The 16635-nt window shown below is 42.5% G+C and overlaps 2 protein-coding genes across 3 annotated transcripts; both read right to left on the bottom strand.

Annotated features, from left to right (window-relative positions):
- Nucleotides 1-329: 329 nt before the first annotated feature.
- Nucleotides 330-4431, bottom strand: LOC4345025 (hydrolase pyvD). 2 transcript variants are annotated; one of them, XM_066303531.1, is made up of 6 exons: nt 4077-4380; nt 2035-2158; nt 1601-1691; nt 1355-1444; nt 1126-1226; nt 330-630 (listed from the first exon to the last, which is right to left on the bottom strand). In XM_066303531.1, the coding sequence occupies exons 4-6, from the start codon at nt 1359-1361 to the stop codon at nt 490-492; spliced, it is 249 nt and encodes an 82-aa protein (XP_066159628.1). In that variant the 5' UTR covers nt 1362-1444; nt 1601-1691; nt 2035-2158; nt 4077-4380; the 3' UTR covers nt 330-489. The 2 variants fall into 2 exon arrangements, with proteins under 2 accessions (XP_066159628.1, XP_066159627.1); XM_066303530.1 differs by lacking the exons at nt 330-630; nt 1126-1226; nt 1355-1444; nt 1601-1691 and having other exon boundaries at nt 4077-4431.
- Nucleotides 4432-12486: 8055 nt separating this feature from the next.
- Nucleotides 12487-16055, bottom strand: LOC4345024 (endo-1,3;1,4-beta-D-glucanase). The gene is made up of 7 exons (XM_015795296.3): nt 15751-16055; nt 15611-15632; nt 13792-13915; nt 13611-13701; nt 13359-13448; nt 13135-13235; nt 12487-12834 (listed from the first exon to the last, which is right to left on the bottom strand). Exons 1-7 carry the CDS (start codon nt 16010-16012, stop codon nt 12694-12696), a joined length of 831 nt encoding a protein of 276 aa, XP_015650782.1. The 5' UTR covers nt 16013-16055; the 3' UTR covers nt 12487-12693.
- Nucleotides 16056-16635: the final 580 nt, after the last annotated feature.

Raw genomic sequence — 16635 nt, 5'->3', positions numbered from 1 at the left:
TCTTTTGCTACTCTGATTTCTTTTTGTAGTGTGTGTCTGAGTGTGTTTTTTGGTTGATTGTACATTTTGGTGTCGAACATATAGATGCTTTTATTTGCTTAATGAAAACCTCAGATATCTAAAATAAATAAAATAAAACAACGCCTTCACCTCCAACTTTCTAAGCTCCAACTGCAGAAGTCCCCTCTTTCAGCTTGCATTTGTTCCAACGTTCAAATTTGAAGATTAGTTTTAACTTTGAACTTGAGAATACATGCATGTGCGTTGGGTTGAATTCCCACCGCTGAATTTGAAGATCAATTCAGCAGTTAATACATCGACAAGCTCAATTCAGAGAAAATCATAGCCAATTAATCACATTGACATGGCTGGTTATACTTATACATGGACACCGGCAATTTATTTAGATGAAAATGAATAAGTGCGATTTTCTGCATTTTCACAAATAACTATCTATATTGTCATTTTTTTAATAGAATATCTATATTGTCATTTCAAGTATTTCTCAAACCAGTCAAGCATTAAGGCAAGAGCCTGTTCAGCAGTATTGACAGCAAACTGGTTGCTGGCGTTATATCTGCAAGCAAAGCCATGAGACACGCCTGGAAAGATCCTGGCAAAGTAATCAACCTGCAACAAAGATGCAATCCATTAGAGGCACTTTTTAATTTGCTTCTTTTCTTAAACATTATTGAGTGGTTGTGTTGAAGAAAAAATTAGGGTCTTCTTGCAAATATAGAACAAGTCAAGAAGATATAGGATATTTTCCGAATTTATGGCCATGTACATGTATGGAACTTTAATTGCAATGTACTAGTGTTTAGACTTTAGTTATTGTAAATTTCCCAAATGTTCTTCTCAAAAACAACTTTCCAAATGTTGACTTCCAATTAGTGCCGGCATGATCTTTTAATATCTCATCATCACTGGGAGATTTATCTCTTCTCTGTTTACTGTTTCTTTTTTTTTCTTGGGGAGGGGGGGTGAATAAACTCTGTTTCAGTTATTCTTGTGCTTTCTATTTTGTAATTTTTTTTTACAAAATTTAAAGATCATTTGGCATCAAGTGCCAATGAAACCCAACAGCAACTCACCTCAGTTGTTCTCAAAAAAAAAAAAACTCACCTCAGTTGTTTGACGCAACACATTCACAAACTGGTCCACCAAACTTGGTGGTGTTATAGGGTCATTCTGACCTCCAAGGATTTCAATGGGGCATTTGACACCTGCGTTCAATGTGAATTTAGTAAACAAAACAGAGGCTTCTTGGATACAACTTACATAAAATGACTAGATAATTCATGTATATGTAGTGCAACCAATTAAGCATCAAATCAAAACAAGTTAAGTTCACCTTTCATATCATCAGCAATCACCTCTGAAGGATGAGAGATGACAATCGCTTCAACTTCATTGGTTTTGGCCACCTCCACAGCAAACTTTGCTGCCAGTTGAACTTGTGCTGAGACTATAATATGAACTAAATCTAGCTGTGCAATCTAATTAACTAGGAATTTACGAAAAAAATTATAGTGCAATCCTAATGTACTGGTGTATGATATGTAAAGACATTTTTCTTTTGCTGGTTAGTTTCGCTTACCACCCCAACAATAACCTCCAATTCCAATAACAGATTTGCCTTCCCTTTTTAGAGCAGCAAAAATTGATTTAGCATCTTCAGCTGCTTTTACCTGAAATTCAAATTGAATATACTGATCAATATCCATTAATTAACTCCACAATAAGCATCATCTAGAAAAGGTTTTTTTAATGCAACTATGATCATTATTACTTGGCGTTTTGAAACGAACCATGTGAGATTTCATATTGATATAGCATTAAAAAATTACAAGACCATAGCCCTAAAAAGTTATAAATAGAGGAAAAAAAGAAACAACAGTCACACCACGTGTCTACAAGATGTAAACTTCCTCCTGTTTGGATCCCCTTAAGCTATTTTGGGGCTAAAAGGGGTGGGCTAAAAAATATCTCTAGGATCCAAACACCCCCTATGTAAACGGTGAAACAAATTACCGGAGAGTGAAGCGTGATCCATTTTGTAACGTTTATACTTGGGTCTCCATTGTAAGGTTGTCCATGGAAGAAATCAGGTACCACAACGTAATACCCAGCTTCACCAACTTTGTCAGCATTGTCCCTGTAATTGTCATTGTCAGCATCAGTAACCACACATCAGCTTGTAAATTGTTTTTGGAATCTAGAATGGGAATAAAAGTAGAATTTGTATGAGATAAATTTAGCTGGGATGTCGTACTATTTGAAGCTCAAGGAAGCACTTAAAACTGGAACGTAAAACATAAATTTTAGTAAAATCCACATGAAGAAATCACGGGTTTGTCGTTGTATTGTTGGAATTCAAGATATTTCTACAGAAAGTGGAACACTGAAATTGGATCATTCTCAGTCCTTCATTGAGTTCCAACTACGTTTGTCCTAAGGACAAAATCTGATGGCTTTTTACTTGTAAAACTGGCAGAATTTTTATTTATTTCAGTATAATGCATAGACTTTACACTTTTTTGCCCAAAAAAAAAAGAGTTCCGACTGCGTTTGTCCTAAGGACAAAATCTGATGGCTTTTTACTTGTAAAGCTGTCAGAATTTTTATTTATTTCAGTATAATGCATAGACTTTACACATTTTTTGCCCAAAAAAAAGAGTTCCGACTACGTTTGTCCTAAGGACAAAATCTGATGGCTAAGGACAAAATCTGATGGCTTTTTACTTGTAAAACTGTCAGAATTTTTATTTATTTCAGTATAATGCATAGACTTTACACATAGGTATAATATTATTGGCATGTACAGTATTTTCAATAATTTTCACTGTATTTGTCACTTGATATATATGCACGATGTGTGGACATGAATTTTTCCATTAAAATGATATATATATTTAAACCCGCTTGACATATTTATATCATTAGCGGGAGGATAGAATATGGAAAAATTGCAAAATGAGTATATATTCTTCTGATTCTCCATGCATTGGTAACTACTCCATCCATTTCAAATTATAAATTATTTTAGGTTTGTTATAGGTCAAACCTCTCTAAGTTCGACCAAATTTATAGAAAAATTAATATATTGAACGATAGTTGTTGAATGAAATTAATTTGATGTTGTAGATGTTTCTATATTTTTTATAAACTTATCAAACTTGACGATATTTGACTTAGGTCAAACCCAAAGTGGCCTATAATATGAAGGGAGGGAATAGTTTAAAACCATGATTAGTCCCAAAAAGATCAGGAAATTAAACTATTTGAAATGAAAGATGAGCATTGTCTAATATTATTTGTTGAAACACTGATGATGGCCTCATGGGTGATGAGAACTATTATTCACGCATGTCACTGCAGAAAGATAGGGATAATTGAGTAAAAATGACAATATCACCTTTTAAGTCATACAATTATTTGTCATGTTTACTCTGTTTATTTTCCCTCGAATTCAGTCTCTTTCTAGAGTTGTTCAGGTGTTAATTTCTTTCACTAAATTTGTGGAGAAAATGAAGAAAATTGCGGAGAAAGATGACAGACAACGACGACAAAGAGAGGAGGAGGAGGTTAACGAAATGAGATAATCCCTTATATGCCACTGAAAATTGGTCTGATCCCTTATATGCCACTGAAAATTGGCTCTTCCCTTATATGCCATTGGTCCAAATTTGTGCACCCTCTCATGCCACTACCGTCAGTTGACCGTTAACTCTCAAGTAAAAAAGACATATTTGCCCTCTCTGAGTTGTTAGGCATGCCCTATATTTAGAAGGGTAAATACGTCTTTTTTCCTTGAGAATTAACGGTCAACACACGGTCAACTAACGGGAGTGACATGAGAGGGTGTGCAAATTTGTATCAATGGCATATAAGGGAAGAGCCAATTTTCAATGGCATATAAGGGTTCAGACCAATTTTCAGTGGCATATAAAGGATTCTCTCTAAAGAAATTGACGAATACTGTACCTCAGCAATGGTGCTTCGAATCCTGAAGAAACCAAATTAACAGCGACAACAGCTGATCACTCGATAATCAGTTGATAATCACTACTAACCATAGATGTCGGAGGCCAGGATGATGGCCCGGCCGGAGTGGACGTCGCCGGTGACATAGGCCGGGAAGCCTGCCAGGTCATCGATGACCACGCCGGCCTCACCGTCGCCGTCGGCCGTCAGCTCCGGCGGGTTGTCGAGGCACGGCAAGCGCAGCGAATCGGCAGAGGTGGCAGCGCCGCCGCCGCCGCCGCCGGCCACGGCGAGGCAGAGGATGCTCCAGCAGAGCAGCAACGAAGACGGCGCCATGGTAATTAATTAGCTCTACTGATCATAGTTGCTGAAGCAGCTTTTGTACATGGATTTAGACGGTAGTAGGTAGCAAAAGGAGACGCACCTATGACATGTTTAGTGTCGCATCGACGTTCCAATCCTACGTCCTTAACCAGGAATGAAATAAATAGGTGACTTGGAAGTTTTCAACTTGAATTTGAAAGTTAAAACTTAGAATCTAAAGTTTTAAAATCTATACATAATTATTTTTTTAAAATTTTCGAGTTGAAAGATTTGAATGTTTAAATTAGATACAAACTTGGTATACGTGTATATATTTTTTATACATCAAAAGTATATACATATGAAAAATTTATATTATATGTACGTACGTATATACTTTACATACATACGTATAAACTTTTTATATGTGTATATAAAGTTGAGATAATCTATTCTATGCTACTGAGTTTATCCCAGTTCAACGATTTACCACTGTCATTATCTCTTTCTACTATATACTGATGACTTTATCAATTATGATGGGCCTCTTTTTTAAAAAATACCCAAAATACCTTAGAGACATACATGGTTAACAATCAATTTATCTCATTAGAAAGTTTCAAAAAATATGAAATTTTTTATATGGCCTCTTTACACAACAAAGAAGTATGTACATAAGTTTTAGTTTTTTTATTTTTTAAAAATATATTTTTGTGTGTATATCAGAGAAAATATTTTTGTGTGTATATCATAGAGAAATAGCTTACACGAAAGATAATAGCAAAAAATATCTTATGTTGCATATGAAAGATAATTTATATTAAAAACAACAACACAAAAAATATTTTATATAGCATATAACAAATAAGTTATATTTTTAAAAAATAGAAATGAAAAAAATTAAAACTTATATACAAACTTTTATACTGTGTAAGGAGGCCAAATAAAAGTTTTCATATTTTTTTTTGAAACTTGATATAAATCAACCGTTAACCTTATATGTCCATAAGGGTATTTTAGGTAGACACCAAATCAGTCGAAACCGTCATTTAAATAACTATGACACTCGATTTCCACTTGTTTTGATAGTTGACGGATGCAATATAGTACCTCTTTGTGGTTGAAGGATGCGAGTGAAACTCAAAAAACGAAACAAGATAAATCAGCCCAGTAGCAAACTGGGCCTGGGAAAGCTTCCGCTCGAGCCCCACGTGCGTCGTCAGAAGGATGGCCCCACGTGCGTCGTCAGAAGGATGGACTCATCGTGGACTCATGGCCCAGCATCCTGCATTTGCCTGAGTCGATGGGTGTCGATGGGTCATCCTCCTCCTCCCCTTCTCGGCTTCTCGCTCGCTCCCGACCTCTCTCCACTCTCCGCGACGCCGCCGCTTCCCCAAGACCGGCGGCGAGCAGCCAGCTGGTGATGCTGCCGGAGAATCTGGATCCGGCCGTCAGCGGCGACGGCGACGGCGACGGCCGGGCGGCGGGAAACTTCACCAGCACGGCCAGTTCGACGGCGCCCTCGACGTGGAGTGGAGAGCAGGTATGCCACGCACCTCTACTCCTAGCCCTAGGTTGCTCTGCGCGCTGTTCTTTGGCTCCGACTGAATCCATCCGGTAATGAGTTTTGTACCATATCGCCCATTCTGAGACAACACGACCTGTTTATTAGCTCGATTTGATTCTATTCCATCGCCACCCCAGGGACACCCACCCCGACTGCAATGGGCAGCGGTAGGGCGTGTATCCGCCCTACCGTTTCAGCTGCAAAAAAAAAATGCAGTGAAAAGATCCCCTACTGAGGCACGGCAGGCGACCCCCTGCCGGCCAGCTGAAAAAAAAGAAAAAGAAATGGAGCAGTGAAAAGATCCCCACGGCAGGCGACCCCCTGCCGAAAAGATGCCCTATTGTCGCGACCGGGAAAATTGCCTTTTCCCGAACGCTAGTGTATTAATCCCCGTCCCAGGAAAAGCCGGGGTACACCAAACAAACATGATACAAAAGGCACATCTTTATTATATCGATAATATTTACATTATTACAAAGGCGCTTCAGGCCTGACAATCAAAAATAAACAGCAGCGGACTAGCGGGCCTACGGCTCCATCTTCACAGGCGCTCAACTGGGGTATAAGCCAGGACTCCACCTAAGACATCTTCTCCAAAGCTTCTCTTACTGAAGAGGGGAAAGATTGAGCAAGAATGAGTACAACCACAGTACTCAGCAAGCCACACCGGAGATGCATAATTAATGCAAGGGAGTACAAGGGGATAATAATATACGGGTTAAGTTTTGCAGTAAACAGCATTTAAAAGTCACTTAGTTGCCCAAAGCCATTTTATAAAGACGATCCTAGAGCTACACAGTATTATTAAACAAGGCCGTGAACCCACACGAACCTGCCTTAACCCAAGGCCTACGATGATTCAGACCGAACTGGCAACCCGACCCTGGGTCCCAGCTCGTCCCAAGCCAACCTAGGCCAACCATTCCACATTTTAGTTGTTGACCAAATTTTAAGAATTATAACACTGACTTGGGTACATTGCTCGGCTTGCCCATAACCGAGGGCGCGGCTATTCGAATAGATTATACTCTGATCAGAGGTGTACATCTTTACCCACAAGACACATCTTCCTCACGTGCAACCACGTGCCACATACCACCACGGTATACAGACGGAAGACGTGACATAGTTTCCAACCCATCCTAGCCATAGACAAGAGTACCGACCCAATCCCACCTACGGCCGGAACCTTCGGGACAGGCAGGCAGGACTGAGCCCCTAGCAGCAGGGCACCAACCCTGTGCCATGACATCTCGACTACCGGGCCGCAGCTCGTGTAGCCTTCATTTGTCCTAGAGAATGTCCATCGACCCCCGACTTCATCCATCTCCATCCGTGTACTTTTGTTTATGACCAGACTGAGCCACAAACTAAGCCTTACCCACTAGACATGTGGAAGTACGGTAGTGCTTTGCAACAGAGGCCCGAGCTTAATCCTTATAGTGGCCGGGGTGCTACTTCCCACAACTGGCATGCACCCAAACCCCACCGAAAACAGGTTTTAGGGGTTTTGAAAGAGGAAGAGAGGTGTATGTCCAATTCCACCATAAACCAACAATTCCATAGTGTCCAAATGATATGAGAATTCCCAAAGTCTAAAGTTATAAAACCACCTAATATTGCCTAATTAATCAGCGAAGCATCTACCTAAATTCATACTAGTGGAACCATGAATAGAATACCCACTAGTTGGGGTTTTGTTTATCCTAGGGTGAACAAGGTAATAATATCAATAACAATAATATTAAGGTTATAACAAAGGTAAATAGGCATGGCTAAATAAAACAGTGATCACGCGGGAATTTAAATAAAGCGATAATGCAATAATTTAAATCAAAATAATTTTATAAACTGGGATTCAACATGTTCAAGGATGATGTGACTTGCCTTTCTCAGAGAGAACGGCCTTCCGAACCTTCGGCGACGACCACGAACCACGCTTCTGGAACCTCCGGAACGACAGAAGCTACGCGAAGCACACAAGCAAAGCTACAAGCCTATAAAGAAGCAATAACAATACATAAAAAGAAAGCACATGGTTCTTTAGGTTATAACAAACATTAAGAGACTTGAACGGGTCGATTCGGAGCTCGTATGACCAAGATATGATCATCCGAAGTTTAATGCTGTTGTATGGAGATTTGCGGATTATTATAATTAAGCTTTGCAACTATAAAACATGTGTAAACGCTAGCCTGGAAAAGACAGGAAGGCTGCGCCGTTGACATGCGGACCCCACATGTCAACCTAAAGGACCGCGGTAGACCGGGTACACAGAGACGGTCCACGGGTCAACGGAGGCGGACCCCGTGTGTCAACCGAGGCGAGTGGCCGACAAACGGACTCCACTAGACACCACACGGCCTGCACACGTGGAAACCACGCGGCTACCGAGCGGGCACACTAACGCGGACACTACACGGTCACCACCCGCACGCGTGAACGACTACCGACACCGGTACACGGGTACCGGGGCCGACAACCGCACAACGAGCACGGGCGACACCGAAAGGACGAGGACGGGGCAGCGAGGGAGAGGGAACCTTACCACCACGCGACGAGGCGTGGGAACGACAACGACGAACGGGCGCGGCGGAGACGGACGGCGAGGGAACGACTTCGGCGGCGATCCTTGAACGAAGGCGAGACACGGCCGGCACGAGGCTTGACGACGCGGAGCCGAGGACGAAGACGATGATGGGGCTGCGGCGGCTCGCTTGACGAACGCGGACGACGGACGAGAACGGCTCGACGGAGGGACGAACGCCACAACGACCGGGAACGACGAGAGGACGACGACGACGACGACCGGGGCCGGCGAGGAGGCGATGAGGGCAGCCGGCAGTGGCTGCACGGAGACGAGGACGACGTGGGACACGCCGCTGCGATGACGATGACGGAGGCGGCGCCGCGAGACGACGAGCCGGGCGACCGACGGGACGTCGACGACGAGAACGATCGGAGACGACGATGATGGACCGCGGAGGGGTTTGGATGGAGGGGAAACAATGCCGAGGATGGCTTTGCCGCTGCGATGCCGGAGGTGGTGGAGGTGTGGCCGACCGGTGCACGGGCGAGGAGGGACGGGCGGCCGAACAACTCCGGCGAGGCAGATGGAGAGGTTCGCGGCGATGTGCGGCGGCTTCCGGGCGAAACCGAGGGGTGGACGAGGTGGAGGGCTACGTCACCGTGCCGAGGGAGGGGACGGCAGCGCCGGCTGACGCACGGGCATGGCGAAAAGGGCAGCCGGAGGAGATGCCGCTGAGGAGGAAGGAGAAGCCGGCGCGGGCGACGGTGTTCCGGCGAAATTCGGGTGAGGAGGAGGTGATGCCGGGGATGAGGGCGGCGTCGCGGAGCCGAGGGAGGTGGTGGCGACGTCGGCCGGCGCACGGGAAACGCGACAGTGGCGGCCGGAGGTGGAACAGTGGCGGCAACACCACTGTTTTGCCGGCGAGGACGCGTCTCCGGTGCTTCCCCCGCGAAACGGAGGGCTGACCGAGGGAGAGGAGGTGGCTGCGAGGCCGAGGGAGAAGACGGCGCGGCCGGACGGCGCTCCGGCGAGGAGGGAGAGGCGGCTGGAGGCGGCCGGCGCGGAGGAAAGAGAAGGGCGACGGCGGGAACGCGCCTCCGGCGGTCACCGCGCGAAACGGAGGGCAGGCCGGGGTGGAGGAGGTGGCGGCGACGCTGGAGGAGGCGACGGCGCGACCGGGCGGCGCTCAGGCAAGGCGGTAGGGGCGGCTGGAGGCGTCCAGCGGCACGGGAGAGAGAGGGCGACGGCGGGGAGGGGTGCTGCGGCCACGGGGGAGCTCGAGAAAGGGCTAAAACAATAGAACGCAAAGAGGGGGTTCCATTTTATAGGATGGGGGCGGGAGCCGGGCTCGGGAGGGGGCGGAACGGCGACGGGAATGGCGGCCGGCGGCCATGGTTGGTGGCCGGGAAAAGCGCGACCGTTCCCGACGATTGGGGGCGCCATTCAAGGGGGAAATTGGGGGGAATTGAAGAGGATTCAATGGGGTTTAATTTCCCCTATTTAATTTTGGAATCCCCGGTTTGAATGAGGCGGATTTGGAGGAGGAACGGAGCTAGGGTTCACGGGAGAGAGAGGAGGACGGCCGGCGCGGGAGGAGGAAGATGACCGGCCTGGCGCGTGGGCCCCACGCGGCCAGGCGCGCGCTCAGCGCGCGTGCGACGCGCGTGACAGGCGCGTGCGGCGCGGCTTGGGGGGGCTCGGCTGGGCCGGGACACGGCCCAGATGGGAGGGGGCAGGGCGGCCTGGGCCGGGCAGGCCGGGAGGGGAGGGAGGAACGGCCCGAGAGAGAGAGGGAGGAGGGAGTGGGCCGGGAGGGGAGGAGAGGAGGCCCAAGAGAAGGAGGGAGAGGAGGAGAGGGAGAGGAAGAGAGGGAGGAAAGGGAGACTTCGGCCGCGGGCCGAGGGGAGAGAGGGAGGACTTTGGGCCAAAATTGGCCCAAAAGAAAAGGAGGATTATTTTTAGATTTTCTTTTTATTAAACTTTGATAATTGTTTTTGTTGTTTAATAATTATTTCCGGTGCTCTGAAAATTCAAGTAAAATTTGAGGGCTCCTTTTTAGACCAAGAAGAATTTAACAAAAATTCTCCGAGCCACATTCGAATTTTTCTTGTACGTATTTTAATGTTTGCCAATTTCTTTTCGAATTTTAATTAATTCTATTATTCCTTTTAGAAAATGATTTTTATTTCGGGATGAATTTATCAGGACGTGACACCTATAGGCACACAGTCGGGTCTCTCGGTGGAGGCAGCGCTAGACACTAGCGCTTGGCTTTTTGAAATTTCTAACATTAGATTTTTTTTTCTCTGTTGAACTCATTGCTTAATCTGAGAGAAGCTTAATTTCTTAAAAGGAAAATTAATCTTATAAGAAACACCCAACTAGACATTAAGATATGGTAGCAGAGGAGATACATTAATGTTTTGATATGCCCTTATTGCTAGCAATGTCGCCGTAAGACGCAAAATTTCTAACCTCATTGCCAAGTTTTGACTGGATGCCAGTGATATGCCCTTATTGCTACAATGTCGCGCAAAATTTCTAACCTCATTGCCAAGTTTTGACTGGATGCCAGTGATATGCCCTTATTGCTACAATGTCGCCGTACGATGCAAAATTTCTAACCTCATTGCCAAGTTTTGATTGGATGCCAGTGAGAGATGATCTGGTAGATGAATAATTTTCTATCATACTCTACCGATACTATTGTTAGCATGGTAACGCTTTGTCATTTAATGTAGTTTTGTTTTTAATGGTAATTCTACTCTACTTAACAAATTAAATTCTCTGTGGATTAGGCTAGTGAACGTGCATAGAGAATTCGGCAAGCTAGAGATATGACAGTATATAGACTGATTATAAGTGGAATGCTAGAGGAGTAAGTCTATATCATTGGCAAATACACGAGCATTTTCTGAAATACAAAGTACTGAAAGGCACTCACCAGAGGAGTTCTTTTAAAGCCAGCAACATGATGAATTTATTCACGCTGCAAGACTATGACAGTAAAGGTTTGATTTAAACATCCAATATTTTCAGCCAATTTTCTGAAGATTTGAATACCAAGCATCCTAATGACTAGCAACAAGATTAGTTATAACCTCCGGGACAGGACCAAATTCATCCAGGAATTCAAAGGGTAAAATATACCATAGCTCTGCCCAAGTGCATGAAGAATCCAGCATTTTGAAGGGTCTTTATGATGCTCAGGGATTCATGTAAGCAATAATTTGTTATCCCTATGGCAAATGGTTTTCCTCAACATTTTGTTTCTAAAATATATTTTAATTTTCTCAGAGTGCGATCAATCATGAATGCCAACGACGACCAGAAGCTGCACCTAGAGACAGAAGCTTCACACGCCAACCTTGGATGCTTGGAAGTTGTGATAGTTTTTCTGCACCTACATGAACTGGAAGAGCTGCCCCTCGACCCTTGTCAAAAGCTTAAGGCAACATGAATCTCCCTTGACCTCCTCGATGGAACCCAACCAAGGGGTGGCACTGGATGTGGCGGCGCACATATATAGGATGAGGTGGAGATATGCTCATGTGAAGATGCCATCCCCACGATCCGGCGGAGGCAGGATACACAGCTCTGGCCAGATCTACAGCAACCTCGCCACTGGCTTCCGGTGAGACCAGATATGCCTAACTCCCTGGAGGACATTAAATCTTAGCTTTTTTTCAAACAAAAAAAGTTTTTTTAACTGTTCAACCTGGCTGGATGATTTGTCATCTTTTGCCTGTTGACTTAGGACAATAGGAGATGAAATACTGGGAATGTTTTCTGTGTTTTGCACGCAAATGGTTCATCACCCATCCATTTTGGTTGGAATCAGAATTCCTTGTTTCCTCTACAGCTTCAGGAGAAGTCCCCATCCTATTTAAGGGCTAGCAATTTCTTGGAAGCACGACTTTCATCTGTCTAATTTGTGGCCATAAGAAACAGTCAAGAGGTACCCAATATATGCTGTGCTTAAGATGAGTAGCATACAACATTTGATTGAACATATCGACTAGTTAAAATGGCAACAGAGGCACACATTATTTTTGTTCTCCTACAAAAAGATGTTTTAATATGCCATGCTAATGGTCGCTTCGGAACAAAAAGAGTTTGCATTTTGCACTTCATAAAGTACACTTTGTTTCACTTCGCACCATATTCAACACATACTTTCACTTTACACTAGTGCTTATTTATATAAGTTTCACTTAACACCAGGATATACATGGACACTAGCAATGTATTTTGATGGAAATAAACAATTGCACTGGCCTTGCATTGCATGCATGATTAGCTAATGTCATTTCAAGTGTTTCTCAAACCAGTCAAGCATTAAGGCAAGAGATTGTTCAGCAGTTCTGACAGCAAACGGGTTGCTGGCGTTATATCTGCAAGCAAAGCCATGAGCCACTCCTGGAAAGATCCTGGCAAAGTAATCAACCTGCAACAAAGATGCAATCCATAAGAGCCTCTTCATAACTTGTTTCTTTTCTTAAAGATCATTGAGTGGTTGTGTTTAAGAAACAATTGTAAACTTGTTTATTGACATTGTGCTAGTGTTTGGACTTTTCATTAATGTTACTAATTAGCTAGATCCAGTATTGCCTCAAAAAGAAAAATAGAGCCAGCATGATCTTTCAATTTCTCATCATCAGTGGGAGATTTTTCTCGTGTGTGTCTACCGTGGGACTATGCTGATGCATTTGGCATCAAGTGCCAATGAAAATCAACAGGAACTCACCTCAGGTCTTTGGCGCAAGGCATTCACAAACTGGTACACTAATCTTGGTGGTGTTACAGCGTCATTCTCAGCTCCAAGGATTTCAATGGGGCATTTGACATCTGTGTCAAGGTCATTTTGGAATAAGAAAAACAGGGACTACTAGGATACAGCGTACATGAATCAGTTAACTATATATTCATCTATATACTGCGCAACAATAGCACCAAAACAGATAAGTTCACCTTTCATATCATCAGCAGTCACCGATGAAGGATGGGAGATGACAATCGCTCCAACCTCATTGGTTTTCGCAACCTCGACAGCTAACTTTCCTGTCAATTGAAGTTTTGTTGTTTAGACTATAATAGTATGAATTAAGTCTAGATATGGAAATTAACTAGGAATTTACAAAGTTTTTTAGAGTGTATGTATTACTAATGTACTGATGTAGGATATGTAAAGACATTTTCTTTTTGCTGATCGATTTTGCTTACCGCCCCAACAATAACCTCCAACTCCAACAACAGATTTCCCTTCTCTTTTTAGAGCAGCAAAGATCGGTTTAGAATCTTCAGCTGCCTTCACCTGAAATTTCAATTGAATATACTGATCAATATCAATTGACTCCTCGATAATCGTCGTCGAATAAGCTATGTAATTGGTGAAAACAATTACCGGAGAGTGAGCCATGATCCATTGTGTAATGTTTATACTTGGGTCTCCATTGTAAGGTCGCCCTTGGAAGAAATCTGGCACCACGACGTAATATCCCGCTTCACCAACTTTGTCAGCTATTTTCCTGTAATTGTCAGCATTATTAACCACAAATTTGATTTTAAGTTGTCTTTGCAATCTAGAATGGGAGTAAAAATGTAAGGTGTATTGAAAGGAATCCAGTTGGGACGTTTTACAATACTTTCAAGCTAAAGGAAGCACTTAAAATTGGAATCAAAAACAGAAACCTTAGTACAATCCACATGAAGAAATCATTGCTGTTATACCATTGGAATCCACGATATTTTTACAGAAAAACTGAATTTCTGAAATTGGATCGTTGCTTGGTTATCCATTCATAAATCAGCTTTACAAGGACAGCAATGAGATATTACTATTGACTATTGAGTTACGACAGCGTTTGCCCCTAAAGAAATGATGTTTTAGAAAGCATGTAATGAACATAGTTATGCACAGTAATACAGTATACAATGATAGTACTACTCCTTTTGTTTCAAATTAATTATTGTTATAACTTTGTCCCAAGTCAAATATTTCTATTTTAGCCTATTAATAACTAGCAATTTGTATAATTTAAATACATGTGGATTGCATATTTGGAAGTATTTCTTATTGTGAATCAAAAAACATATTAAAACTTATGTCATTAAAATATACATTTTTTTTAAAAAAAATGATTGTTAAAGTTAGAAATTGTTGACTTAGGATAAAACTAGAACTACAAATAATTTGTAATGGAAGGAGTAGTAGATTTATCTTCAACTTTGTAGGGATACAGAAGATGAAAGTTTTAGCATATATGTTGTCTAAGTAGAGTAGTTAAAATAATGAAATTGCACATTGATAGTAAATGATGTATTTCAACCGCTTAACATATTTATATCATTAGAAGGTCAGAATATGGAAAATAGCAAAAATGAGTATACGCTTCTGATTCTCCGTATGAATTGATGGTTACTCCAAAAAAAAAAAAGATACTAACTACTCCCTCCGTTTATTTGACGCCGTTAAATTTTTTAAATATGTTTAATCGTTCGTCTTATTCAAAAAAATTAAGTAATTATTAATTATTGTCTTATCATTTGATTCATTGTTAAATATACTTACATGTATACATATAGTTTTACATATTTCATAAAAGTTTTTTTGAATAAGACAAACGGTTAAGCATGTGCTAAAAAGTCAACGGTGTCAAATATTTAGAAACGGAGGGAGTATTTGAAACGGAAGAAACATGTACATAGCAATGTTGAATATTCTTTGTTCAAGCTCATGGATGGTGAGGGCGAATGGACGATTATTTGCTTTTGCACCTTTTGGTGTCTAAAGTCTAAACCTGTTATCCTTCTCACAAAAGTCACTGCAGAAAGATAGGAGATAGTTCACTAAAAATGACCTGAACCCATTGTCACAAGAAAAACAGGTATGGTACACAATTAAGCCATGTCTGTCTTTTTCTTTTTTTTAAATCAGTCTCTTTCCAGAGTTGTTCAAGTGTCAAGTATTTGTCATGCCCTGTTCTCTTTAGATTTTCCCCCGGATAATTGCTACAGATTATTTGGTCCATGCTTTAAAAAATATTATTTATTCTACTGCATTATTAGATATTTGCAAAGTTCATTTTTCAAAATATTAATTTGTTATGTTAATAAAATAAACAATCTGCGCCTATAATCCAGAGAGTGAAGAAATGAAGAAAATTACTGTCGAAGATGACAACGAACAAGAAGCTAAAGGAAATGAAAAGAAGATTTTGTACCTCAGCAATGGTGCTTCAAATCCTGAAGAAACCAAATTAACAGCAACAATTAACGGCTAATCAATCGATAATCACCAAAGGATGGCAGTGAATGATCAGTAAGCAAATCAGGCATACATGCACACACACAGACTACTAACCAAAGACGTCGGAGGCGAGGACGATGGCCCGGCCGGAGTGGGCGGCGCCGGTGACGTAGGCCGCGAATCCTCCCAGGTTTTGGACGACCACGCCGGCCTCGCCGTCGCCGGCGGCCGTCAGCTCCGGCGGGTTCTCCAGGCACTGCAACCGCGGCTGAGCGGCGGCCGCGGCCGCGGCGAGCACGGCGAGGCAGAGGAGGCTCCGGAGGAGCATCGACGCCGTTGCCATGGTGATGGGTTTAGCTTGCATGGTAATGGTCATTAGATGCAGAGGGCTTTGTACTACATTTTGGCTTTAGCACGGTAGGTAGCAAAAAGAAGACGCACTTGACATGTTAGTGTCGCATCGATGTTGCAATCCTACCTTTTTCAATTTGTGCCATTCTGTCATGCTAAATCTTTGTTACACGTGGCCAAGTTCGTTTCAAAGATTTTATCTCGATTTTTGTAAGCACGTTTTTTAAACTGTTAAATGGTACATCTCATACGAAGTTGCTTTGAAATATCAGATAAAACCATTTTTTAATTTATTTTCTAAGTTTGAAATAATAAAAACTCAATTAATCATATACTAATAGTTTTCTTGTTTTATATACCCATACTTAATATTCATCTAAATCACTTCCGTTAGCAGGTTGGATGATAGCATCTCATCTAAAGAAGATGAAACTGCGCCTTCAGTTTCATTTGCACCCCTCTTTCAACTTTGCTTTTTTTATCCCCAGCGTTTAATTTGGAGATCTTACCTTTCAACTTAGATTGTTGAGATTTTGAGTAGAATTCCTTCCATTTATTTGTTCCTCAGCACCAATACAAAGAATCATTTCTTGTCTTCGACACTAACGGCATGCTGATTGTCAAATTCACCACCTACCTAATTTGACC

Source organism: Oryza sativa, chromosome 8 (assembly GCF_034140825.1).
Source record: "Oryza sativa Japonica Group chromosome 8, ASM3414082v1".
Lineage (NCBI taxonomy): Eukaryota > Viridiplantae > Streptophyta > Magnoliopsida > Poales > Poaceae > Oryza > Oryza sativa.
Note: the sequence above shows the minus strand (reverse complement) of the source record. Positions and strands in the feature narration are given on the sequence as shown.

Excerpts from the sequence above, each read along its gene's own strand:
- LOC4345025 (XM_066303530.1), bottom strand. The coding sequence starts at position 4,323 with ATGGCGCCGTCTTCGTTGCTGCTCTGCTGGAGCATCCTCTGCCTCGCC. Across the intron at positions 2,159-4,076 it reads CCTGGCCTCCGACATCTATG|GGACAATGCTGACAAAGTTG; the intron begins GTTAGTAGTGAT and ends TGACAATTACAG.
- LOC4345024 (XM_015795296.3), bottom strand. The coding sequence starts at position 16,012 with ATGACCATTACCATGCAAGCTAAACCCATCACCATGGCAACGGCGTCG. Across the intron at positions 13,236-13,358 it reads GACTGCTGATGATATGAAAG|ATGTCAAATGCCCCATTGAA; the intron begins GTGAACTTATCT and ends ACCTTGACACAG. Across the intron at positions 12,835-13,134 it reads CCTTGCGCCAAAGACCTGAG|GTTGATTACTTTGCCAGGAT; the intron begins GTGAGTTCCTGT and ends TCTTTGTTGCAG.